Source organism: Aristolochia californica, unplaced genomic scaffold (genome assembly GCF_029961685.1).
Source record: "Aristolochia californica isolate CCGP_79_NKW_82.1479 unplaced genomic scaffold, dmAriCali1.0.hap1 SCAF_10, whole genome shotgun sequence".
NCBI classification, from domain to species: Eukaryota; Viridiplantae; Streptophyta; class Magnoliopsida; order Piperales; family Aristolochiaceae; genus Aristolochia; species Aristolochia californica.
Window position 1 is genome coordinate 35,174,402 of NW_027181771.1, and position 25,594 is coordinate 35,199,995.

The 25,594-nt window shown below is 38.1% G+C and overlaps 5 protein-coding genes, 1 long non-coding RNA gene and 2 other non-coding genes across 10 annotated transcripts; 4 read left to right on the forward strand and 4 right to left on the reverse strand.

The window, feature by feature from the left end:
- The first annotated feature begins 581 nt into the window (after positions 1–581).
- Positions 582–9,452, forward strand: LOC137942618 (diacylglycerol kinase 1-like). 3 transcript variants are annotated; one of them, XM_068788335.1, is made up of 14 exons: positions 582–687; positions 775–923; positions 2,208–2,409; positions 2,553–2,675; positions 2,804–2,932; positions 4,047–4,132; positions 6,358–6,481; positions 6,651–6,699; positions 7,479–7,561; positions 7,644–7,711; positions 8,166–8,243; positions 8,344–8,431; positions 8,571–8,687; positions 8,863–9,452. In XM_068788335.1, exons 3-14 carry the CDS (start codon positions 2,221–2,223, stop codon positions 9,193–9,195), a joined length of 1,467 nt encoding a protein of 488 aa, XP_068644436.1. In that variant the 5' UTR covers positions 582–687; positions 775–923; positions 2,208–2,220; the 3' UTR covers positions 9,196–9,452. The 3 variants fall into 3 exon arrangements, with proteins under 3 accessions (XP_068644436.1, XP_068644435.1, XP_068644437.1); XM_068788334.1 differs by having other exon boundaries at positions 582–923; XM_068788336.1 differs by lacking the exon at positions 775–923.
- Positions 9,453–10,118: 666 nt separating this feature from the next.
- On the reverse strand, positions 10,119–12,756 carry LOC137942619 (protein THYLAKOID FORMATION1, chloroplastic-like). Its single transcript, XM_068788337.1, has 5 exons — positions 12,430–12,756; positions 11,594–11,861; positions 11,102–11,318; positions 10,781–10,896; positions 10,119–10,454 (listed from the first exon to the last, which is right to left on the reverse strand). The coding sequence occupies exons 1-5, from the start codon at positions 12,623–12,625 to the stop codon at positions 10,355–10,357; spliced, it is 897 nt and encodes a 298-aa protein (XP_068644438.1). The 5' UTR covers positions 12,626–12,756; the 3' UTR covers positions 10,119–10,354.
- A 3,454-nt stretch (positions 12,757–16,210) lies between these two features.
- LOC137942620 (uncharacterized) lies at positions 16,211–17,578 on the forward strand. The gene is made up of 3 exons (XR_011110576.1): positions 16,211–16,423; positions 16,977–17,069; positions 17,148–17,578. It is a non-coding gene; the product is annotated as an uncharacterized lncRNA (long non-coding RNA).
- Positions 17,579–20,669: 3,091 nt separating this feature from the next.
- On the reverse strand, positions 20,670–21,898 carry LOC137942703 (uncharacterized). The gene is made up of 2 exons (XM_068788439.1): positions 20,978–21,898; positions 20,670–20,895 (listed from the first exon to the last, which is right to left on the reverse strand). The coding sequence occupies exons 1-2, from the start codon at positions 21,851–21,853 to the stop codon at positions 20,788–20,790; spliced, it is 984 nt and encodes a 327-aa protein (XP_068644540.1). The 5' UTR covers positions 21,854–21,898; the 3' UTR covers positions 20,670–20,787.
- Positions 21,899–22,120: 222 nt separating this feature from the next.
- On the forward strand, positions 22,121–22,193 carry TRNAA-AGC (transfer RNA alanine (anticodon AGC)). Its single transcript has one exon. It is a non-coding gene; the product is annotated as a tRNA-Ala (tRNA).
- A 1,179-nt stretch (positions 22,194–23,372) lies between these two features.
- On the forward strand, positions 23,373–23,780 carry LOC137942727 (uncharacterized). Its single transcript, XM_068788466.1, has one exon. The coding sequence runs from the start codon at positions 23,400–23,402 to the stop codon at positions 23,670–23,672; it is 273 nt and encodes a 90-aa protein (XP_068644567.1). The 5' UTR covers positions 23,373–23,399; the 3' UTR covers positions 23,673–23,780.
- A 772-nt stretch (positions 23,781–24,552) lies between these two features.
- TRNAA-UGC (transfer RNA alanine (anticodon UGC)) lies at positions 24,553–24,625 on the reverse strand. The gene has a single exon. It is a non-coding gene; the product is annotated as a tRNA-Ala (tRNA).
- Positions 24,626–25,231: 606 nt separating this feature from the next.
- Positions 25,232–25,594, reverse strand: LOC137942728 (uncharacterized). The gene has a single exon (XM_068788467.1). It carries the CDS (start codon positions 25,575–25,577, stop codon positions 25,326–25,328), a length of 252 nt encoding a protein of 83 aa, XP_068644568.1. The 5' UTR covers positions 25,578–25,594; the 3' UTR covers positions 25,232–25,325.

Here is a 25,594-nt window from a genome sequence, read left to right on the forward strand (position 1 = left end):
GTAAAAATGTGAGTTATGAGTTTACTTTTTTAACCAAACTTCGTAATCAAATATGAACATATATTTTAAATTTATACAGAAAATCATTACTCATAATGTATTTGGGTCTTTCAATGTCTCCTACATATACTTCATCTATTACTCGTGACCCGAACCATATCCACCTAGTTTATCTTCGATTGGTCGTAAACAAGACGCAAAAGATGGCTGGTCTGAGCTCATCACTACGGCTGTTTCTAATTGTAGTGTGAAAAAGGATCATGACAAATTGACGTTTATGAGGGGAATATCACCACGACGCTTCTACGAAACTTCATCTTCCACCAGGAAAAGTTTAAGTGACGCGGATGTAGCATCATCCTTCGTGGCGAAGATCAAGTAAGTAGGGGAATATCACCACGACACTTTTACGAAATTTCATCTTCCACCAGGAAAAGTTTCAGTGACGCGGATGTAGCATCATCCTTCGTGGCAAAGTTATCATCGTATATACCAGGGCCCGTCCAACTCATACTTCCCTTAACCTAGGCCTGGAGGATAACATTTTAGAGATTCTAATTACCACGTGAGATATTCGTAATATCTCACACGGAGCGGGTGCTTTTATCTTGTGGAGGGACACCAGCACTCCGTCAGCTTCGTCCGGCAATTAATTCAGCTGAATACCAACATTTTCGCGGAAAGCAGGTGCTTTTTCACGACTTTCTGGCTTCTCGCTGCATTTATAAATCCTCGGTGGTTCGAAGTTTATTATCTTGCCCGTATTCAATTCAGGAAAAGGCCCCGGCTGTCTGTCTCAATTCGTTGTCTTTTTCTTCTGAGAGTTTCTTCGTTCATTCTGAGTCTCTGACCTTCGAGAAAGTCTGCTAGTAGCCGTGTAAGGATTCTTTTAAGACAGCCTTCGTTGGAGTTGTTCTCCTTTGGTAAGCTTCTTTTCTAAGATTCTGTAAGCTTTTCGCAAAAGATCCGAATCTTCGGTTATTTCAGAATGTTCCGATCTCGACTCCTAAGCCACGATCTTAAGCATCTTTTCGTTGATATTCGTCGGTCGAAAAGGTAGAACATGTATGCACATGAGGTTCTCGATGAACTACAGCATAGGCATCGAAAATCAGTATCTTTCTATTTCATTGAATTTTTTGTCTAGTATGATGCAGATCCTGATCCGCAGTTCGACAAGATCAGTACAATTGAGTTATATTCCTCTTGGTCATCTTTTCCTGTTTATCGATTAGAGTTGTATCGTCGGGTCTCGTTAAAAGATAGCGGAGATATCTTGTCATGCTTGGCTTGAATTACCAATTACGTAATTTTAAGAAGTTTTACTAGTGCAGTTTAGGGAGTTCTTGATATGTTTTCGCCTCCTAAAACTTTTACACAGTCAGAAGCTACATCTGTTTAGATCTCTGAAGGCAATATTTGTTTGCGGGAAAGATGCTGGTGGTGGATCATGTAGTTTTATCAAAACGAGGAACATCATGTGTTTTTTAACATTGTATTGAATGTATACAGGAACGTCTATATGTTGATTAAACATTTATAGGCCTTAAACAGTGAACCTTGTCTGGATATTCGACTATCGCTGCTAATTAGTTTAACTCGCTTAGAACTCTCCCATCTAATAGTGCCATACCCACTTGTACAAGGGTTAGAGGCCTTACTATTGCTAATGATTGAAGCCCCTGTGCTTTTTTAATTGAGTAGTAAAAAAGCTAAGCACTCAGTTGAACCAGTTGCTCATGAAAGGCTACATAAGGTATCACACTGAAGAGGTTGATTTGATGAATTGAGCCACCTGAAGATGGAACTCTGCCCTCAATGCTGAAAATATCAGTGGCCTTTTTTTCATTTTTATTGGTGGCCAAATATCAGATGTTCTTTTGTTTTAAGGCATGTGATTTTCAGATAATGGATTCATCCTTTACGTTCTTCAACAAACTGTCAAATTAGTGGTTACATGGCTACTGAGACAGTTGGGGAACTGGTAGACAGGAAATACTAAAGTGATGCGTTATACAGGACTAAGTGGTTTTTTGTGACAAATTCCTGCATAAGGCTTTTCTAATGTACTTATGTTATATGTGGAACTTTTGTTTGTGCACTTTTATAGACCTAATTATAGGACTTGTAGTAGGAATTTCTCTTTCTCAGACCTTTCAAATTCATATATTTGACATTATTCGGAACATGGTGGTTTAAAATTGCAGTTCTGGCAAAAGAATGGGTGACAAGGAGGCATTTTTGCAGCAGTTCTATATCCCGGACTACATATTTGAGCCACAAGCAGTCGTGAAGTCTCCTATGCATATCCCTGAGTGTCCTGTGATAGTGTTCATCAACTCAAGAAGTGGAGGTCAGCTTGGTGGTGATTTGCTGGCTACCTATCGTGGTCTTCTCAATAAATCTCAGGTGTGGCTAAGGTGCATTATACGATTATCTTGAAGAATAACTCATGAAACCTAAGAGTGATACTACTATTATTCTTGCTGGAAACGCTGGGTTCAACATGTGTCTTCCCACTTGCGTTTAATCCAGGTGAATGTAACTTTCAGGTTTTCGATCTGGGAGATGAAGCTCCAGATAAGGTGCTGCACAAGCTTTATCACAACTTGGAAACGCTTAAATCTTGTAACGATGATTTTGCCAGTGAAATTCAGAAGAGGCTGAAATTAATTGTGAGTCATACATATTTTGTTCTACATGGACATGGCTTGTGGGGATTATTCTTCAAGATTAATATAGAAGCGTGTTTCAGTATTTACGGTCTCCTACATTTATATCTTCTCTGAATGCACTGCATCAGGTTGCAGGTGGAGATGGTACTGCAAGTTGGCTTCTTGGTGTAGTTTCAGATCTGAAACTGGCTCCGCTTCCTCCCATTGCGACAGTACCATTGGGAACTGGAAACAACCTTCCATTTTCATTTGGTTGGGTATGTATGACCTGAAGAACTAAAAACCAATTGTCTTGAGTGTATATGAACTGCTATTCTGGTATTGCTCGATCATTGTCAGGGTAACTGAGGAACTGGTTAGCCACTTTGCCTTGTGCAGCAATGCATATCTCCAATTTTGTTCTTTCTAGTGTACATATTAATGCAGTAAATGATAATGTTGAAGAATTAACTCAAGAATACTTATAGACATGAGATCGCTCCAAGTTCACTTATGTTTATGAAAGGAGAAGGAGACCCACTTTAAAGAGAGGGAGGCTCAAGTATAAGAGAAGGATATTCAATTTAAACAAAGCTGACTTTCCTAATTTAAGTTCAAGTTTCTAAAATAAAAAAGGCTTAAATTGAGAAATCTATAAGCTGCTATTTCCTACTTCAACAAATAGAAAGTCTAAAAATGGCAGTTTGCTGTAGTTGGACATTTTCATAAAAGAGTAATTTGCTGATTTGGTTTAGAGCATCACTTGGATAACAACTTTTTTCGTTAAAAGCTCCAATTAGAAAGCTTCAAGTAGTAGTAGTTTTTCGTTTTTTTGCTTTGGAGCTTTTTGTTTCTAAACTAGTAAAGCCTAAAGTTAGTAACTCTACAAGTTAGAAGTTATTTCCTATTTTCAAATTTACTGTTTAGCAAGTTAAATCAAGATTTATTGGCTACTAGTTAAAGACTATTTTCAAGAATTTTGCTGAGAAGATTCCTGTTTTATTGAGTTTCCATGTCAATAAAAGGGCTTCATATACAATAAGGAAATTGTTTGTTCATCGAGTCATTAATTAAATTTTGGTTTTTGCTCTTTGATGGATAACTTTATCCTTTTGATCTTTTTCCTGTTTGCTATTTTCTTAATTGCTGTAGAAGTCATACTTTTTTGTTCTGAAGTTTTACCTATCAAACTTTGGTTCATATTATAGTTTTTTTATATTGTTGAAATCTAGGTTACCTCTAAAGGAAGCTTTCAATTTCTTATTCCTTCAATCCAAACCCATGTGCTGCATCACATACCTTTACTATTTTATCTACATGCATACTTTTAAATCTCTTTTGAACTGTTTTACTTCAGGACTTCCATAACAAGCTTTTGTTTTGGATTTACAGGGAAAGAAAAACCCTGGTACAGATGCTGAGTCAGTTAAGTCATTTCTTGCTCAAGTCATAGCTGCCAGAGAAATGAAAATTGATAGGTACCATCTTTTCATTAGTAGTGGCTGGTCAATGACATACTTCTTTGAGATAATTGAAGCATCCTTGTTGGGGTGGCATCAAACTGAGCCGGTTCGTGAATAACTCGAGCTCAACTCAGTTCCGGATCGGTTTGATTCGAGTTGATTCGAGATCGGATTTCCAACTCGTTTAAGTAAACGGGTTGAACCCGAACGAGGCTTGGTTCAATTCATGAGCTTGCGAACTGGCTCGTTTACTTAAACCCAAGGTCAAGAGTCGGGACTTGGGACCAGACGTTGAAACCTTTCATTCTCCCAATTTTTCGACGAATGCAAACCGACGTTTCTAGGAGTTGTGTGCACCAGATTTGCGCATCAGCCTATTGCACGTTGGCGTCAACCTATCGATAGAACCAGCTTTCCGGTACGACCGATCCTCGGCTAAGACAGGCGCTGCCTTGGTTGAGCGTCAGTCGTGATGTCGACGACTGCAGATTTCCCTACGCGTCGTCCATCATGCGCTCTTGGCTCTGCAGCATGTTGGAACATAGCCAAGGCCGGCACTGGGTGTGCTGGCGTCGAGGTGGTGATAGAGGCTGGCGCAGGGCGTTGCTCTTTGCGCGTGGTTGGAGGTTGAAGACGACCTCCAACACGCAGAAATAAAAGAAAAAATTAAATGATTCATATGAAAGAAGTGGGCTTTAAAATGACGAGTTGGTTCGGACTCCCCGTTCCAAACTGCGCAACCGAGTCGTCTGAGTGAAGGCATGACCTACTCGGTAATCCTAAATTTTTTTTTTTGTTGAGTGTGGGATTTGAACCCACGACCTCAACTTAATTTTTTGGGGAATGGCCTCTAGGGCATCTCACCTTGAGTGTTATCATTGGATACATTTAATAAATTTTTGAATAACTAGAAAATCAATATATTTGTTCTTTATGCCATTTCTCATTTAATTCATATGAATTAAATAATTTTACATGCATATATGAATGTATAAATGCATATTTATAATAATTTTTTATGACCAATTTTTGGTTGACCTAAATATAAGGAATTAATAATTGGCATCAATTTTAGACAATTATTTTGGTGTCATATTTGTGTTTACATTTGAATAATTAAGTAATAGCCACATCATTCTTAATTATGAAAATATTTAGTGACATTAAGCTTTGTCACATAAAGTTAATGACATAAAAAATTTTGATTAATCATGGAGATATAATAATTTAACCCCACAGAGCAAATGTTATATTCAAATGATTAATCAGGATGGGAAGGAAAATTTTCAAAAAAAAAAAAATTCTAGTTGTCAATTGGAAAGATTATAATGACATGTTGATTTATTTGTTTGAATTTATTTACATGGGTAAATATTCAATATTTGGCTTCATTACATGTTTTAGTAAGCTTGTTGTTTATTTTGTTCCAAATTTTGATTCTTTCTATATTATTCCTCTAAATAGAGACAATTATACTGATTGGAAGGAGAAAATTCTCTTGTCATTGGGGTGCATGGACCTTGACTTGGCACTTCGATTGGATGAACCTCCAATGCCCACGGAATCCAGTACCCAAATTGAGACATGTATTTTATGCAAAGTTTTAAATATAAGTTGGATTTTGAACTTGGCTCGAGCTCGAGCTCGAGCTCAAATTCAATTGAAATTATTGGGCTCGAGGCTGAGCTCAGCTCGAGTTCGAAGTATTTAAATCAAGCCCAATTTGAACGTATGCAGGTTCGAGCTTGGCTCGACTCGATGCCACCCCTACATCCTTGTAGCTTTCTTTAGGATTTAACATAACTAGCTTTCAAGGAGTTTCTTAATACCGCCTCACAGCAGTGCATTTCCCATTTTGGGTAACAACTTACAGTTCTGTAATAACTAGGCTTATTACAGAAGTCTGCTGATTTTGAGGATAACTTTTATGGGTCAATTTTGAGAATCATATCAGACTATGACCTATCAATATAATTTTAGCTCAAGATGTGGCCCTAAATCTTGGTAAGATAACCCAATTTAGAATTAACATGAGTTTGAGTTTGAGTTGTCTTAAAAAAATTGAATTTGATTTATTGGAATAATGTGAAGTCATATAAAATTCCATAGCATCTATATGCTAATTCTATACAATTATGTAATTTTAAATGGTAATATTTCGGATAAATAATATTGAGAAAACTAAATTTTGATCTCAATAAAGTCGTACTAATTGGTGTTGCTTGTTGCATTCATAACAGTTGGCATATTATCATGAGGATGAAAGCTCCAAAAGAAGGTTCTTGTGAGCCTATTGCACCTTTAGAGTTGCCACACTCTTTGCATGCTTTTCATCGTGTGTCTAATACTGATTCTCTAAACCAGGTGAGCACCTTCCTAGCTCTTTCCTTGGTTACAAACTTCCGTGGAGTTTATTAGACAATTTCTAAGTGAAAAATTGAAAATTTTAATTATATAACAAGTTAGTAATGCTACTTTTCTTGTGGCCAATTATTTTTCACCACATTTTGATTCATGGTGGCATCTTGTTTAGGAAGGTTATCATACATTTCGAGGGGGATTTTGGAACTACTTCAGCATGGGTAAGAATTTAGATTCCAAGTATGTATCTTGTTTGTGATAGGCCAAAAGTTCATATGGAGTGAGACACTCTAGAATGAGACATGAATAGGAATTCAAGTCAGAAAAATACGAGTTAAAACTGTTCAACTTGGATATAAACATCATTCAGTATGATAGGTATTCTGACATGGGATACATGGAAGTATCTGTTATCTATGACAACATTGGTCATACTTTCCCAAAATCTGTGGAGAACATGATGCAACAGATGGTCGTCACAGGCAGATGGCAGAAAGGTGGGATTACTAGTGATTTAAATTACAAAACATTGTTATGTTATGATATTTATTTATTGGTGATATAAATGAGAGAGAGAGAGAGTCCCTATAATACACCTTTCTATGGGAGAATTTTGTAGCTAGCAGACAAGTAACAGAGAGATATATGATTTTTTTTATTTTTTTTGAAAACGAGAGATATATCAATTGATTTACAGGGAAATGCTCTATATTGATAACATATTTCACTTTGACAGTGTTGCGCATTTCTCTTGTTACATATATTTGAACTATGTACCTATTTCTCAGTTCAATTACCATTGTGATTTATTTTTCATGATTCCTCTAGTTTTTGTTCGATTTGATCAACAGCAAGAGGAATGGTTTTGTTATGCCTTGTCAGTTCACTTTCATGTTAGATTGACTTCCAAGGGTGGCCCTAATAGGGACCTAAAAAGTTATATTTGTTTGTAGATGCATTATTTTGTTAATGGATCTAAAGACTTGTCATGGATTTACAGGAATGGATGCTCAAGTATCATATGCATTTCATTCTGAGAGGAAATTGCATCCAGAGAAATTCAAAAATCAGTTAGTCAATCAGGTAATATCCTATGAACTTCTTGGATGCTGTTATCCTAAAGTCCACAGAACTCAACAATATTAGTTACTTTTTACTGATCCAGTCTACATATGCTAAGCTGGGATGTACACAAGGATGGTTCTGTGCTTCTCTCATTCATCCTTCCTCAAGGTATTTATTAGCTTTAGTGGTTGATGCAGTTAATGTTATTTCCAATAAGGAAGGATTTTCTTGTTTCTTTAATATTAATGATGCCATGTAGAATTGCAATGTTAGAATAGGAGAGGAGAGAAGAGAAGCAAGGGAGAGGAGAATAGGGTTGCCCCACAAAAAATGAGCAGTAATTAGGGATTGAGTTTGATCCCTCTGCCCTCTTAACTGAGTGAGATATTACAAAAGACGAGCATTTCCCTCTCTCTCTAATAAAACTGAGTAAATTATATTTCTGAGACAAGCATAGCCCCCGCCCTCCCCCCCAAACTCTCTCTTCGTACACACACATAAAACTGCTTAAAACGAACAATAAAATACTTATTAGAGAAAGAAGATAATGACTAATCTGCTCAAATATGAATTGGCCAAAATATCCCTGAATTAGAATTCTAACAGTTTAGTGCTGCTACAGGAACATTGCACAGCTTACAAAGGTTAGCATCATGAAAAGACACGGCAGCCAGTGGGAAGAGCTCCTTATACCTCGCAGGTGAAAATAAACAGAGTGGTTATTGATTTTCTCTGAGGGGTGCACCTATGCTCTCAAGATGGTTCTTGCTTCTTATTTTTATTTGTCTTTTAAACAACAGCATCAGATCAATTTTGTGTCTCAACTTGCCAAGCTTTTCTGGAGGTTTGAACCCTTGGGGAACACCAAATGAAAAGAAAGAACGAGATGTGAGTTTCAATATGCTTTAAACTAATTGCTTATTCTAAATACATTTTAAAAGTAGGATGCAGTAAAGTAGCTGCAATAAAGTTTAGTTGAATTGGAACATCTGGCTGTCCATCTTATGGATGTATTGATGCTCTACAGAGAGATTTGACTGTACCATTTGTTGACGATGGTCGTCTGGAGGTAGTGGGCTTTAGAGATGCTTGGCACGGCCTTGTTTTACTTGCTCCTAAAGGGCATGGTACCCGACTCGCTCAGGTAAGAAACTTCTTAAGGTTTACATTATGAGCATCATTTGTTTTTATTATCTTGGAGCAACTGCCAACGTGAACATGGAGTTTACGGGTAGTTCTTAAAAGTGGGTCTAAGAGTAACAAGTAAAGTCAACCTCCAATGATTTTTTTATTCAGTGAAAAAGAACATGTTGTGTCAGGCACATCGTATCCGTTTTGAATTCCACAAGGGTGTGGCTGATTGCACGTACATGAGACTTGACGGGGAGCCATGGAAACAACCTCTTCCTGTTGATGACAATACAGTTGTGGTTGAGATCTCTCATCTTGGCCAAGTCAACATGTTGGCCACCCAAGATTGCAAGTCTAAAAGCATTAGTGACCCGAAGTTGGGTTCATCGCTTAGTCATTATGATGAGGATGCAGAGGATAGCCATGATGAGTCCGATGAGGACTACGAAGAGAGGAGAAAGTTCGGGGCAGCTGACACATTCAGAATACCAGAAGATGTGGATATTTCCCGTCTCAGTTAAGCTACAGTACGTGTTATCGTTTCTTATTTTTATTATATTTCTGCACTGGTATCGATTGTTTTCTTATTCATCTTCTGATCAATCTCTCAAACACATTAACAGTGTTATTTTTTCGAGCTAGATGTGATGATAATAATGGTAGTCTTGAAGTTTCCAGTCTCGACTGCCCCTTGTAATTCTTCAGAAAATTGGCTTGTCATTGATCCAATCTTGGATCCTTGTTTAATTTTAGTGGGAGTATCCCTTTTTTGGTTTTCTGATGATTCTTTTGTAAAAAGTGCATTCAACTAATGTATTTGTATGGTGTAATCGTTCCTAAACAAACTGTATTTCAAAAGAGAACTGGCGTTCGATTTGTTGTTTTAGTATACAATGGAAAAGCGCGAATTTTCAGAAGCGTTTACTAAAAGACATTCCCTCCAATAGTTTTTTATAGGAAGCACAACAGTAAAACATTATAGTAGATTTTTATCTATCATTCGGTAATACAATCCAATATGACCAACACCGTTTGATTGTTCTACTATATACAATATAGTACAAAAAAAATTTACCTGGGGAAAAAAACTATCCGTTTATTTGAATATTATTTATAAAATAGAACAGATATAAGAGGTCATTTTCTCTAATTATCCAATTACCCAAATAAAGAGGGGTCATTTTATAGTTTTAAACCCTCATTAAGTTCAAGGGACAGTACTCCCCTTGGGTAATTTCGTTTAAATAATATTTACCATTTAGTTAAATATAACTTTAATTATCCCTCTACCATCCTTATTGTTTCTCGTACTTATTTACAACCTTTCACTTTGAGCCTTTTCAAACCAGGTCTGACATTTAAGCCCCTAACACGAACACAATCTTGAATATCTTAAGACACTACAAAGTGGCAAAATGCAGAAAATAGAACAACACAGTAAGAATCATCCAAAAACTTCGGCCTCTAGTGGAGAATGCTCAATAGCTTGTCAAAAGGCGCAAATGGCACATATAAGAGAATTACAGGGGAAAAAAGGAACATGAGAAAGAAAAAACTGAGGGAGGGGCAGAGAAAGAAATCATTATGAGTAATATGCATGGGATCCCCCCTCAAGTATACAACACCGGATCTAGTGAAAGCCTCATCCAATAAAGCAATGAGAAATGAGCTACCAACCTGTCATACTTGCAGGCCAGCACACTGAAATTCTCCAACGCATTTTGTAATGGTCTCGTTGGCCTTTTGAGATTCTGACCTTTCTTCTCTTTTCTTCTTTTCTCTGCCGTAGACAAAAACAAAACATTAAGAAAGTTAAAATAGCTCAGGGAGTTACATCTGAAACTATCACCTTTATCACCTATCAGAACATTCAAATTGGTTTTTAATGGTAGTAATGAAAAAGTTGGGAGTATGAAATAAATGGAGAAACTGGAAAATCTGTTTCTTTAACTGTTAGTCCAATTGTCACCAGAGACGTCCACAAAGCAACACTCCACTAATCTTGTGCATGTTCCCAAAGGATTTTTCAAGGGCACCAGATTGTGATTTACTCGAAAAGGAAATACTTGAGCAAGAGGCTGATAGATAGCCATAAGCAATTCGTACCTGGCAACATACTCCTTCAGAAGCTCCTTAGCTTGAACCAACTTTGAGAGAAGGTTTCGGTATACATCAAGATCTCTGTCCACACTTCTTTTACTAACATTTAAAGCCGCACACAGCTGCAAGACAAAATGAAGTTAGTGAATGTCTATCTACTGGAAAACTTCCAGCAAAAGTTGGCTTTAACTCCCATCTCAATGACTTCATAAGCTGGCACGGTAGTAGTTGTACAGAAAGATAAGAAATAAGTGGACAAACTGGAGTAAAGAGAAATGATGAACATAACCAAAAAAGGGTCGTCCAAACTGAGACAAGAGAATTCACCTTCTCCAGAATAGTCGGCTCCGGTGCATTTGCCAACTCAAGGAGTCGAAATAGCCCAATTGCAAAGAAACGACTGTAGCTGAAACTCCCCTGACCCCCAGCACGATCTGAGATGTCTTTTAAAATCCCCTCAACTTCTCCTTCTCTAGATGATAACTCAATTAGAGACTCCCCATTTTGTGCACGAGCCCACTCTTCCAACTTCTGCGCATCTTTTCTATAGCAAAAAACAATCAGTAAAAGATAAAGGCAAAATAGCAATAAGAAGATTCAGGAACCATTATAATCATTAAAATGAGCTTTAAAACAATGTATGCCACCGGATTCAGATCTAGAATCATCAAGACAGGAAATGAATGCATGATGAACAACATGATCTGGTGCAGAAAATGTTTCATGAATTTTCTGATATTGATTTGTTCTGTAGTGTACACACAGCAACCAAAATCAAATTTCATACTTGCAAAGATGAGTTTATGATCGAATTAAAACCTGTATTGTTCGGGATCCTCCTTTAGTGCCTGGATGTAAGCCTTGAAAATTTCATCACGGTCCTCATTGCTCTGATATCCCTCCATGAGTTGATCATAGACAGTGACAAAACCAAGAGCAAAAATTGGATCATACTGATATGTGCTTTTGTACCTCATCAGATGTTGTTGAACAATTAACTCTTGCAATACGGTATTGTATATGCTGGGAATTGGCCGCTTGTAGGTCCTCAGAAAGTTCATTTTCGTTTCCGATACAGTGGGAACATCTGAAATGGTTCCAAATATACTTGATTCTTCAGTAACGCACAAAATATTGAAAAAAAAAAAAACTTCATTCTTCGGTAACGCTCAAAAAGTTCAATAAATCAACAATGTAGATATTTTATCAGAAAAGGATGCATATAATCTTAGGAGTTACAGTCAGCGTGTTAGTTTCAAAAACAAGCTTAGCAGGTCAGCAAATTTCAAGATTCGCCTCGGTAGAAACTCACATTTCACTCCTGAAATAAGTTTCCTCTCGTGCTAAAACTGGTGATTATGGACTATCAACAAAATATTTCAGCAGAAAGATAAAAGGCTCCCAGTCTTACTGTACAGTACAGGTCCATCTACTTGTCCGCATAAAAACAGAGCATATGTTCTACAATCTTATTCATCATGTTTTCAGCTCATCAACACTCATTTGTTGCGATAACAGATCTGGCATCAATTCAATTTCAGAAAAAAAGTAGCGCAATTCTTCAGGAAAAATCAGAACTCAATTTTCCCTCGAAGTATCAGAGTCAAGAAGAGAAGCAAATTAGAGAAGTACATTGCTGAGAGAAACAGAGATACCTGCTAATGCGGTACACTGAATCACCTTGCGAGAGCTGTAATTTGAACTCCGGACACCGATACGATACGCTAAAAAACTCGTTCGAGATCTAATCCCATCGTAATTCGAAACAAAAGCACGTGTCACAAAAACGGATGCTTTTCTATCGGTAGCTTGCCCTAATGCCGTGAAAGGTGAAGAAGAAATGGCCGCCATGGGAGACCTAATATCCTCGAACCGGAAAGAGATGTCAGTAACGAGAAATACCTAACAGAGTTTTCTATACTAGTTTCTGATCATCGATGAGAGAACGGGAGTCCGGAAATCTTCGTCTCACAGACGGCAGGGAGAAGAAGCGGGAGGAGAGGTAAGGAGACGAAGGCTTATCCGGTTCGCGAAATTTACAAAATTAACCATTATGGTGCGGACACGTGTCGGATCCATTCGACTGCCCATCGCTGCAATGTCCGACAGAAATTTCCTCGTCGGGGTAGAAAGTAATTATTATGTAGTTATAATGAAAAGTATACTAAAAGTATATAAGAATTTTATTAATATAATATTATAATAGATTTAACTTTTATAAGATAGTTTTTATTTTAAATTTTTTATTAATAAGTGAAGATAGATTTTAACTTGTCAAATTAATAAAATAATAAAAAATATATTTACTTATTTAATAAAAAATATAAACAATACTTAAACAAATATTACTTTTTAATATCTAAATGCTTAATCAAATTGTTACTTTTTAATATTTAAATTCTCACTCTTAAAATATTAATTTGATATAATATTAAAAATATAAATTTATGTAAATAAAAAAGAAAGTATTTAATTATAAAAATATTTTTATAGATTTAATATTATAGGATAGTTTTATTTAACTAAACTAAAATATATTTTAACTAGTTTTAAATGAATAAATATTTTTATTAATTAATTAGTCAATTATATAAAAAAATTATTAAACAATTCCTTACTTTTATAATATCCAATTTTTAATCAAATTATTACTGTACAATATCTAAATTCTCACTCTTAAAATAGTTATTAAAAATAAATAATTTATATAAATAAAAATGGTCTTTTATTATATAAAATTAATTTAATAGATTTAAATTTTATTTTAGACATTTTTTAGTACACTAAAATAAAATTCAACTTGCTTAAATTAATAAATATTTTTAAAAATAAATTTTAATAAATGAATTAATTATAAAAATTATTTAAAAACATAATTTTATAATATCCAAATACTTAATAAAATTTTAAATTTTTTATTATTTAAATTCTCACTCTTAAATTATAAATCAAATAATTATTAAATTATTAATTTATATAAATAAATAGGATAATTTATTATATAAAATTACTTTGATATATTTAATTTTAGTTAATTATTCTGTTAATAAACTAAGATAATTTTTAACTTGTTTATTTTAATATATAAAATAAAATACTTAAAAAAATATTTAATTTTATAATATCCAAATGCAAGAGTGAGAGAGAGAGATAGGGAATAAGCACGCGAGTAAAAATGAATTTACTATCCTTATTGAGTGATTTCACTTCCACTCATTTTTCTTAAAAATAGGTAATTCACTTTCACTAACCACTTACATGCACATTAATAGATTTTGGATTATTTTCACTTTTCACTTTCAAAGTGCACAAACATGCCCTAATTTTGTGTTTCAAAGCAGGTTACTTGTTTTTGTTGTTTCAGAATATTAGATTGTCAAAAATCCGTTACTCTTATTAGACGACATGGCTATGTCTCAACAGTATCGGGCCATCATAGGTTACAGTTTTATATGGAAAAACTAAAGTTTTAAAAAATTACTAAAATTTAATTCATTCATGTATTTTAGACGCCTATAAAATTTTTTAAAATTTTGTTTTAAAATAAAAAAATTACTTTAGCATAAATGATTTAAAACATCAATTCATAGTAACAATAAATGTAGTTTGTAATAAATAACCTGAGTATAATATTAATTAAATATAAATAATTAACTTGATAAATAGAATATATATTGAATGTATAATATTAACTATATACTATAAATAATATAATTGTCAAAACTAGCCATTGATGGTCTCGTTTCTTCCACGTCAGCTACAGATCGGATAGAGAGGCCTCGTCATCCGACGCTGGATAACGGATAATATCAACCCATACACGTCGCACGGATCGTCCGTTCGTCTTTTCTATTTCTTGCAGAACACACCTCTCGCAAGTCACAGCAAACTGGCAAAGATATTTTTAGTTCTCACCCTCGTATCCAGATCTTTCCGAATTAGTGACCGACGCGAGCCGGTAAACAATCCCCTTCCAAACGTTTTGCGACTTTCCCCCGCCTCCAGAGTCCAGATTAAGCACAAATCCGCTGCCATGACCCGGTAATCCGGTGGTTTATTTCTTCCCAAACCTGGACAAATGAAACGGCGGGCGCGGTGTCGCCTTCCTCGTCATCTTTCTTCCTCTATATAAACCTCAGATAACCCATCAAATTGGCAATCTCACTCTTTCTTTCGTATTTCATCTTTTGATTTCATATCTCCACAATCTTTTTCTCTGAATCGATCATATAGCGGTCTTGGTATGAGCTTGAGGTACGCGAGCAGGATCGTTTACCAGGTGAGCATGAGAGCGGCGCAGGGGATCAAGGACCAAGCTTCAGCCATCAAATCTCTCAAGGATACGGCAGCTTCTTCTAAGCAGGTTAGGAAGTTATCCAGCAGTTTCGATCCTAGGTCGTCTCTGAAGCAAAAAGGTTCGGAAGAGGAGATCAAGAGGTCGGAGGAATCGCTTCGAACGGTTATGTACTTGAGCTGCTGGGGACCGAACTGAGCTGAAAATGGATTTGGGTCTGATCCCTGAAAGCCTGAAGCTGATCAAATCTCCCTTTCTAAATTCTAGCTACGTATGATGTGTACAGATATTTGTGTATGCACAGTCGAGTCAATCGAATGTATATATGTGATCAATAAAGGTGTATTCAAGAGAAATCTTTACAGAAATATTTTCATACATATTCGACAATACCAAGCTCGGTTTAATGGGGAATCAAATAATTTAAACTCAGTTTCCGAAACGATTTCTCATATTATACATTTCTTGACGTTTTACTATATATGTCATCGTTTTCGTTCATCGATCAGAAAACAGCTTCATGAACCACAGTAAAACACAATCACACAGAAGAACTTCATACACTGCATTCGATGTTATGAGAGAATTTTACATTCTACATGTTCTCTGCTCTACTTGCATGTGTGCTGGACGAATTTCTTACAATTACAGTCATGGGTTGTTCGAGATATGGTCTTCACCTGGCGTTTACAGAAGACATATCTGAAATTCCTTCTCTCCGAAACTCGATCTATCTCATTGAATCCTCTCGTTCTTCTTGCTTTTGCCATTATGATTTCTTCACCTCAAAATCTTCACCCAGATCAGCTTCAAATTTCGAAGTGACGAGAGAGACTGCAACCAAGTTCAATCAAATAAAAAACAATTGGTTCTTCACCTCAAAATCTTCACCCAGATCAGCTTCAAATTTCGAAGTGACGAGAGTGAGACTGCAACCAAGTTCAATCAAATAAAAAACAATTGGGAAGCGGAAAGCAGAGTTCTGAGCTCGAGTAATTACCTAATGACGACTCCTCTGTTCCATAAATATGACTCTCCTATAGAAAACCGCCACGTTGCATGAAATTTCTGACAAGCATGATGCGACTCACGAGGTAGACAGAAACCGTAATTGCTGTTCCTTCACCCCCATTTGAGTTATCTTCATCGCCAGCTCACCCGGAATCGTGTCGCGATTTTTCAAACGCCTTCCATCTCACTTCCATCTCAAACGAAACGATACTCTTCCGGAATCATACCTTCACAGTGAGATCGACGGTAGGCCCCGCTTTCTACGGCTGCCGACGACCCTCCCGGGATCCTGCCTTTTTCCGCACCAGAACTTCCCTTGCTGATCTGTCTTTACCCTCCGGCAGGTTTTCTCTCCTCCGAAGTTCTCTCTCTCTTTTCTTGGTTTATGTTTGCTCTTCGCGTGTCTAGAGAGAGGAGGAAGCAAGAGGGGTCCCTTTAGCCCTAAAAACTAAATATGGGGGGACTCAGATAGCCGACCTCCTTTGAGCTACTAACCACTCCGTGGATTATTAGTCTGTTATGAATAGCCATTATAATTTAGTTGTTGTTTTCCTCTGAAAGATCCTGATCAAAATCCTTTGGAAATGAATATTTTGGACCTAATGGAGTTGATACATGTCAGTTTCTTTGTTTAAAGATTTTATCTATGGGGATCGCACTTCTCTTTAAAATTTGTAAGAGGTCATTCCACCTTCTGCCATTTAACTTCATGTGAGAAAACGAAACCCCGTTTTTCCTTGTTTTACTTCAGTTTAGTTTCTATTCATGAGTTCATTTTCCAAATCCATCTAAGTGATTACAGTGATTATTTCAATGACAAAATATGAAATTTAGAGGCGTTTTGCAACTAATTATAAATATTTGGGTAATAGTTTGCATACACATATTTTTATCCAGTAGGAGATGCGACGGCCGCGACCTAAATCTACTGTAAAGATTGCAGATGCTCGAAGAAGAAGATGTGTGGGGGAGGATAACCAACCCCCTGAGGTAATGAGTTGTTTATAATGTATTGTGTATTTGTTCATTTGACATTATAAATGTCTCTGCTGATTTGTTTAGTATTAGGGGCACATGCTCTGTGATCATGTGCAACGTCTCGTTCGCCTTGAAGAATTGGCTAGAAATAATTCAATGGAGTTGGCCATACTCAAAATTAGGTTCAAGAGGTTCTGGGATAAAATGAAAGATATTGATGCACTTAAAGAGGAGGTGACTTCTCTGAAAGATGAGGTGGCCAAGTTAAAAAGCGAAAGGGAAATTTTTTTGGATGCAATGGGATAGTCATGAATGATACTTCAAAAATCATGTGCCTCTGGTTAGGTTCAAACTTTGTAAATCGTCTTCCATTTTGTTACAGTAGGACAAGATTCCGAGGCATGTTGGCTCTTTATCTGATGCTATTCTCCCCATTTACCAGACTTCGAACCAAAAGTATTGGTGTAAACAATGGGTTAAATCTCTGGTGCTGCGTCTATATATTTGTCTGAGTCGATGAATTTTCCTTGTCTCTTTAATCTTTTTTTATGTTAGATGCACAAATTTTACATCTTATTTTCTTAATATATGGCATCTTTATAGCCTTTCTACTACCCAGAGTACATCTGGAATCTTTGGATGAGTACTTGACATCTCTTGCTTCGTTGAAACGGATATCAGAATAAAGAGTCTTGCATAAAGCTTCTTACTATATGATATTGGTCGAGTCATTTAAAAATTTTCTTTAGCGCATATCAGACTCTTTTGTTTATATTTTGAAGCAATCCTGTGTCATTGGTGAAAACGACGATATTACTGAAGATTTCATTATCTGTTTGTCCCTTCCAAAGTGTCATTTAAAAGGCAAGCCACTATTGGAATACTTCCATGTCTCCATTCATATTACTGCAACTCTCATGTTTATACTCCTGTTGGAACTAGTGACAGAAGCTTGCATTTGGCATCAACTACAAGCAACATTAGTTGAGCCTATTTTGAATTTGATTCATTCCTATTGTGTATGTGTTATCATACCTTAATGTCATGGTGTCATTCAGTATGAAAGTCTACTGTAATGTTGTATTAGATTAATTGCACATGAAATATTTTCAAACTCAGGAGCATCAATCCTTTTGTTGATAACTCTGGTGTGCTAAAATTTATGCTATTCAGTCTTGTCTACTGTAATTGTAACTCTCTGTAAAATATCAATTTTATAATTTGCTTATAGTTTGTTTGAGAGAGAAATCTGGCACTTTTATGTTTACCCAACTGGGATAGCTACTTCTGGGTTTTTCACAATGCAATAGTGAAGAATCTCAAGCAAACCAGCAAAAGTCCAGTAAATCATGAATCGTCCAAAGAAAATGGACTCATCCTTCCAAATTGAGTGAAATATGAAGAACTAGTTATGTTTTTGCAGTTTGTATGAGTGGATAACTTGTTTTCTCAGACCTTTCAACACCGTTTTAAATTAAGAACATTGATCAGTGCCAGTTGGAAGGACCAAATAATTCAATTCATACTTCCATGGGAGTTTGGAAACTTGAAACTCTTGATGCACCCTCTTTAAAAGATGAGGAGAGAATTGTTAAAGAGATTGCTCTCGGTAATGTTATGCTTCAGTTTTCTTCAGAGTGGGCGCAAGCTCTTCATAATAGCTGCTTAGTGATTGGAAATCTAAGATTTTTAGATCTCATATACCAAATATTTTAGACGACTGAGTTATCTTAATAGATTTTCATGAAAAATATGAAGTTTTTGATTCTCCCTCTAACCCAACCCGATCCTATCGTAACCTGCTCATAGTCCTTATTCCGCAACCTGACCTCTCCACGGGCCGAGAGACATGTACATGTCCCACAGGACACGCCTATTGGAGACTCAAAAACTCAGGAGTTCTTTAAGCTCCGAATGACGGCGGTGATGGCGGGACCCTCCCCTCCAATCCGTTATTTGATCTCCTTCATCATCTTTCTATTGGCGTTTTCAGTCCTTTGACAACCACTCTGTTCCCATTCATTGGCCATCCCTAGGCCATCCCCACCTCCAGTGCATTGCACCGAGCCTCAACGGACAAACTCGTTCCATACTAAAGGAGACGGATTCGGAATCCAATAAAATAACATTGGTCCCCCATAATTGCAGGAGCGGTTTCACCTCAACTGCCCAGCCTTGTAGACAAGCCACCGTGATTCTTGATCAATATGTCTGAAGCACCCCAAATCTGATATGATCTGTTCTTCATGTTACCAAAAGAGTTTCATGGCAAAAAGTGATTAAATGTAGAGGATAAACATCAAAACTATTGATCTGTAAAGGCTTCTGGGTGACATTGGAACTGGGAAGTGGGTTGTAGTGACCCATTGTTTCCGCACAGAGGAGAAGACAACAAATCTAGAAAGAGACATGGAAACCCGCGACTGCAAAGGACAGGACGTAGGACGTAGAACGTAGTGCTTCCTTTGAGCTAAATCCACTGGCTTCTGCAAACCGCCTCCGGTTTCTTAAGACTGCGTCGTCTATAAATTTCTCTTCCTGCTCCCACTCCTCCAGTTTCATTCAGGAACGTAAAGAGTTCTTTTGAGAGAAGATTCCGTTCTTGTTTCTTGAAGTTTCGTACTCGGTTCAGACAAAAGCGGCGTACAAGAAGAAGATGAGTTCGACAACCAGAGCTTGGGTTGCAGCTGCAACCGTTGGTTCTGTCGAGGCGTTGAAAGATCAAGGTTTCGCCAGATGGAATCACGCCTTGAGATGTTTGGAGCAGCAAGGGAAGAGGAATTTCAGCTCTTACGGTCAGGGTAAGAGACTAGCGCATTCGACGGCGAAGAGATTGGAGGGAGATGAGAAGTCGAAGGTATCGGAAGAGTCGTTGAGGAAAGTCATGTATTTGAGCTGCTGGGGACCCAATTGAAACCGGCCGATGCACTCGAAAAGGAAAAACAAAATCAGGATTGAGTCAAGAAAATTGCCCTGCAAAAAGCTTTTTCTTTTTGTTGTGTGCTTGTAAATTCTTCCCAAATTCTTCTCTATAAAGGCCAATTTTTGTGCAGAAATACCATCGTTCTTCCATTCTACCGATCACTGGAATTAGAAACAGTTTTAGCATATTTCAATGGAGCTCTAGACCTCCCACAAGCCACATCCTTAATTAAGTTGAGAGCCGACCTGAAGTAAGAATAGTGCTGTTTGTGAAGAAAAATTTCCCTCTTAATCTCGCTCCATCGTCACGCAAAGATCTAACCATTGGCACAAATGACAGCTTTTGTGCATTTGTTTCATTTTCTAGATTCGAAAATTATGGTCGAGTTTACAACTACAATTTGAATCGACATTCTGTTCTGACTACGCCCAAATTTCTGATTTCTGCTCTTGCTGTTGAAATCACGTAGAACATACAGAATAGGCAAACGACAAGACAAGGCTTATTGGAAACAATAGCTCTTCCGTTAGAGCCATCGTAATAGAAACTTTCATGGACCGAGGATTGATAGCTATGCACTTCGTGACTGAGTAAAATTCTCATTGGGTCTGATTGGACGGAGCGAAAAACCTGATAGCACCTTGAAAATGTGAAAATGGAAACGGAGCAGTTATCAATTGCATTTGTCAATGAAAATAATTCTAACTTTGTTGAAATTTATCAACGGGTTACAATAGGAGGATTAAAACCTGATTAAACAATGTAAAAGGAATACAAATTAGTTCCAGACTTCCGGTTCCACAGTTCTCATTTCCGAAGCGGCTTTGAAAATCCTACATGATGCAACTGCGTCTTCTTCTTGCCATCCTGTTTATACTCCCTGGGTACTATCTTGAATTTACCAGATTGTTGTTGCTGCAAAAAGGAAAGATTCAAAAGTGGGTATAAAGCTTTTAATTAGAATAAAAAGTAAAAGCAATATATGAATGAAGCCCACCTTCACCCACAGCTGGGTGTGACTCTTGCAGAAACCTGCAACTACAGCTCCTCGTTTGCCTTCTCTATATTCGATACTCAACTCTTCTTTCATCCCACAAGATACATGGAAGGCCAGACAACACTTGGGCTGCGAGCATTCGATCCCGCATCCATTTGCAGAACCACATAAATAACAAACGGCTGCCCATCTTTTGGTCGGCACACGCGAACAATCGATCCTCTCTCGCCCTGTAGGATCCCGGAAGAAGACCTCCGGCACAAGAAGCGAGCATATGATATGAGCCCAACGGCCGTCGACGGTTGGCTTCGTGGATCCGCCGCTGACTGGGCAGAGACAACAGTTTGTATCGATGTGTTTGTCTTCCTCAGCTAATTTGCATCTGGCGCAAAACCAATCGCCTTCGGGTACGGCCTGAATGAGTGGATTGCCGTAACAAGAAGCGTGGACTGTGAGATCACACCCGTCGCAGAATACGATCGGATCTGATGGATCTCCATCAGTACTGTTACAAACGCTACAAATGATTCCGTCTTCTTCCTCGTCCTCTGCGATGGTACAATCTTCCTGATCCACAGCTTTCACCGGGCTTTGCTGCGTGGGTTCATTAAGATCAGGAATCTCCGACACTTTCTGCTTCACCGGCGATTTCTGATCCTCTCCCGCGAATTCGAAGGGAAAGAGAGCAGGGTCCGGCGCCCAGACGCGCTTCTTCGCTGGGAGGCAGCAGGTGATAGTAAAGGACTCATGACGAGATTCGACACGCTTCTTAGCAGGAAGGCAAGATTGAGATGGAGGGTGTGTGTCTCTTGGCGGGCTTTGCTGCAGAAGCTTGAATCTTTTCAGCGGAGGCAAGCCGCGGAAGCCGTTCTCCATTTTCAGAAGCTGTGATCCGGGTGGGAGAACAGAGAAGACGCTGGGAAATTCAGGAGGGTGCTGAAATTTGCATTCGAATGCCAAAGGGTTAAATATACGGAGGAAAGGATTTCAAACATCTGGTGGGAATGACAAAAAGCCCGGGAACGGGAAACGTTCGTTTCGTAATTCATACTTTCACTTTCAATTTTCATTCAGATTTGGCGGATTAACTTTTTGAATGTTGTTTAGATATTATTTATATAGTTTAACTACCCAAAAGTAATTGGGGATGTAGCTCAGATGGTAGAGCGCTCGCTTAGCATGCGAGAGGTACGGGGATCGATACCCCGCATCTCCAGTTGAGTAGAGGTTTTTTTAGACCTTTTTGGTACTAAATGGCGCTTTCGTAATTTTTCTTGCTGTTTCTCACACAATCTGCTAACATTCGCTGTTGGCTCATGGGAAAACCACGAGCAAGAAACAAGAGATGTACTGCCTTTCTCTCGTTTCTTTTTTATGTTTCTATACTTCCTCGATGTGAGGATCAGAAACGCCCAAAAACCGCCAGAACCCATTTATCAGCAACGTAATCGTCTTTGTTCGGGAGTTGGAATCGTTCCAATTCAGAGACACTCGTCTTTCTCTGTCAAGCAATCCGGTATTCTGCCCAAACCCATTTCCCTTGCGCTTTTAAATCCGCATCTGGTTTTGCAGAAGATAAGGTTCTCACACAATCGATTTCCCTCATTCCTACGAAAAAAAAAAATCAAACAAGGGCGGATTTTTATCCACAGAGATGCGTTTCACGAGCAGAGTTTGGCTTGTGGCAGCGAGCGTCGCAACTGTTGAGGCCTTGAAGGATCAAGGGTTCAAAAGATGAACGTCATCTTCCCCGTCTTTGTGACACCACTTGAGAAAGATATTGTGGGGCTCTTCAGCCAAGCGAAGTAACTTTCATCTTCCCAAGATTCTTCCTCGAGACAGGAGACAATGAAGGAGTGTGACAATTTTTATTCAACTCAAATCTAAACCAATTATTTGACCTGAATTATAAATACTTTGGGTTGTCCACAATCCAAGCTTGAACCAGAAGAATGTAAATTGGAGATGATGGCTGGGTTCACGGAAGCTGAATTCCAACTTCCAAGGTTCTACTTCTCCCGAGTGCTCTCAGGTTCTTGGCACACGGTTTCTTCTCACCGTACTAGTCTTTCAGTCTCTCCATCAATAAAGGCTTTAAGGTTGATGGCTTCTTCCTGATCAGCTGTATGTAGTATTTCTTAAGGGACAGCATAAGACGACAATGCCCAAATCTTTAAATCTTAATCTACGACTAGTTGGCCACTGGTTTTGAGTGGAAAAACCAGAGGCCCTTCGAAAGCATACCACCTGTCATCTCGGAACTGCCAATGGTTTTCAACATCCCACGAGCCCTCTGTTTCCTTTTCCGAGGATTGTATATATACGACTCATACTTCGATCACTCTCCCAACAGACGCAAGCAGCAGTAAAAACAGTTTCTTCTGAAAATCCCGATACCACATCTCGATCTTCTGCGGCAACAATGAGTTCAACCAACAGAGCTTGGATCGCCGCGGCGAGCATCGGAGCTGTCGAGGCCCTGAAGGATCAGGGGTTAGCAAGATGGAATTATGCATTCAGGTCTTTGCATCAACACGCCAAGAAGAATCTCGGGGCGTCGTACACTCTAGCCAGGAGACTCTCTTCGGTTGAGTCCTCTTCTAGTGCGGAGAGAACAAATGGAGAAGCTAATTTGAAGGAATCGGAGAAATCGTTGAGGACAGTCATGTATTTGAGTTGTTGGGGACCCAATTGAGCAGCCTTGGTTCCTGGGTTTTCTCCACCCGGAAAATTTGTTCCAGGGACTAGGATGAAGAAGAATCCTTCTCTCTTATTTTTGAGCTGTATATTTTTGGATGTAATTTCGATGAAACAAAACAAAATACAAGCGCAAGTGCGTTTTTCCGTTCAAGATAATCTGATTCATCCTCTATGTGTTCTGCAAAGTCGAAACGAGCTTCCATCTTCCAAGGTTTAAGCGGTGGAATCAGAATCCGCAGTATTTTCTGAGTCATCCCCTTAGAAGCCGTCGGGACGCGTCTCTTACTCCCGATTTTTTTTTTTCTCCCGCTCTCTTCTCTCTCTCGGCTTCTCCCTCTCTCTTCTCCCTTTCGGAAGAACGAGGAACATGAAGGATATATGAAGGAAGAGGGAGGGATGTCCAGCCTCCTCTCGCCTAGATTTAGTTGTCGATGTCCAGGCAATACAAAAACACATTCGGAAATCCTCCGACGACAACGGTAAAATTTGAAGGGAGAGAAGAAAAGAAGAGAAAGTAGAGGGGCGGAAATCGCCGAGATTCGGCGTGGAACTTGTTATGAGATGGGAGAAGAGGTAGTGAAGAAGAATATTAAGGGAAGTTGAGATGCAGGGAAAATTTTCTCCAAGAAAAGTCAAGGATGAAGTAGAACATAATTGATTTCCCAACCACATTACAGAGAAGTGAATGCGAATTCGTTTGATTCCGTTTAATTAGCAGAAAATGGTAATTACGTTCAATTCAGATCTGTTAAACAGGAAGCCTAAATTTTCTCTCGTGAATCGAAAATTCTTCGGAATCAACAGGGAAAGGCTTCAGATTCTGTTAAACAGGCAACTTCAGATTTTCTCCTGTGATGAAAAAGAAATGGAGTTCCTGGAGATGCAGGGGATCGAACCCTGTGCCTCTCGCATGCAAAGCGAGCGCTCTACCATTTGAGCTACATCCCCAATTGACGAGAAATGTATATTTTATTATAATTTCTTTTATTTCAATAAAAAATTTTAGTATATCGCAAGATGGCATCAAGTTCAAGTTCACATTTCTCTGAGTTGAAAAGCCCGTCACCCAAGCTTAATTCGGTTTTGGATTGCCTAAGGCCAAAACCCATTCACCCAATTAGAGCTTCCGAATTTCTGGAAATTTATTTTCAGGAGGAGCCGACTCCGTTTAATTAGCAACGCAAAATCTTATCTTTGTTTCCTTGATTGGCGAACCTAACAATGTTTTTTTTACTGAATTTCTTGGGGTGATTGAAGAATTGAGAGAAGCTAAAAGCCGGAATGGATTTCAGGGTTCCTTCGGATTTCTTATATTTCTAGTCATTTGGATAATGTTGTTGCGTTCTCATTGAATTTATCGTTGGAAGTCCCTGGTTTTGTTTCCGTTGAAGCTGGCTCTTTTCCTCCTCCTATCAAACTTTTAAACTCCAGGTAAGACAGATTCCGATTCTCCGAACTTAAATCGTGGCTAATTCTGGGTTAATTCCTCTGCTACCTAATCGTGAACGAATTGGGCAAGAAATAAAAGAAGGCGGAGATATGTGGTGAGCAACATTCATTTATAAGACCAGAAATCATCTGTACAAATTACAAAGGGAAGTTCGATCCCTATTGCTTTCCTCTACTTCTTCAAAATCAAATGGCGGTTTCAATTCGGAACCCAACAGCTCAAGTACATAACTTTCCTCAATGAATCCTCCGCTTGCTGCTTCTGAACTACAATTTTCTTCACTATAGAAGGACATAACCTCCTGGCTTGTGCATACGATCTTATGTTCTTCGTAGCATGCAGATGGAAGGATCTCAGCGCGTAATTCCATCTTGCGAACCCTTGATCTTTCAAGGCCTCCACAGCTCCAATGCTGGTAGCGACAACCCAAGCTCTACTAGTCGAACTCATCTTCTCTCTCGTTTTTC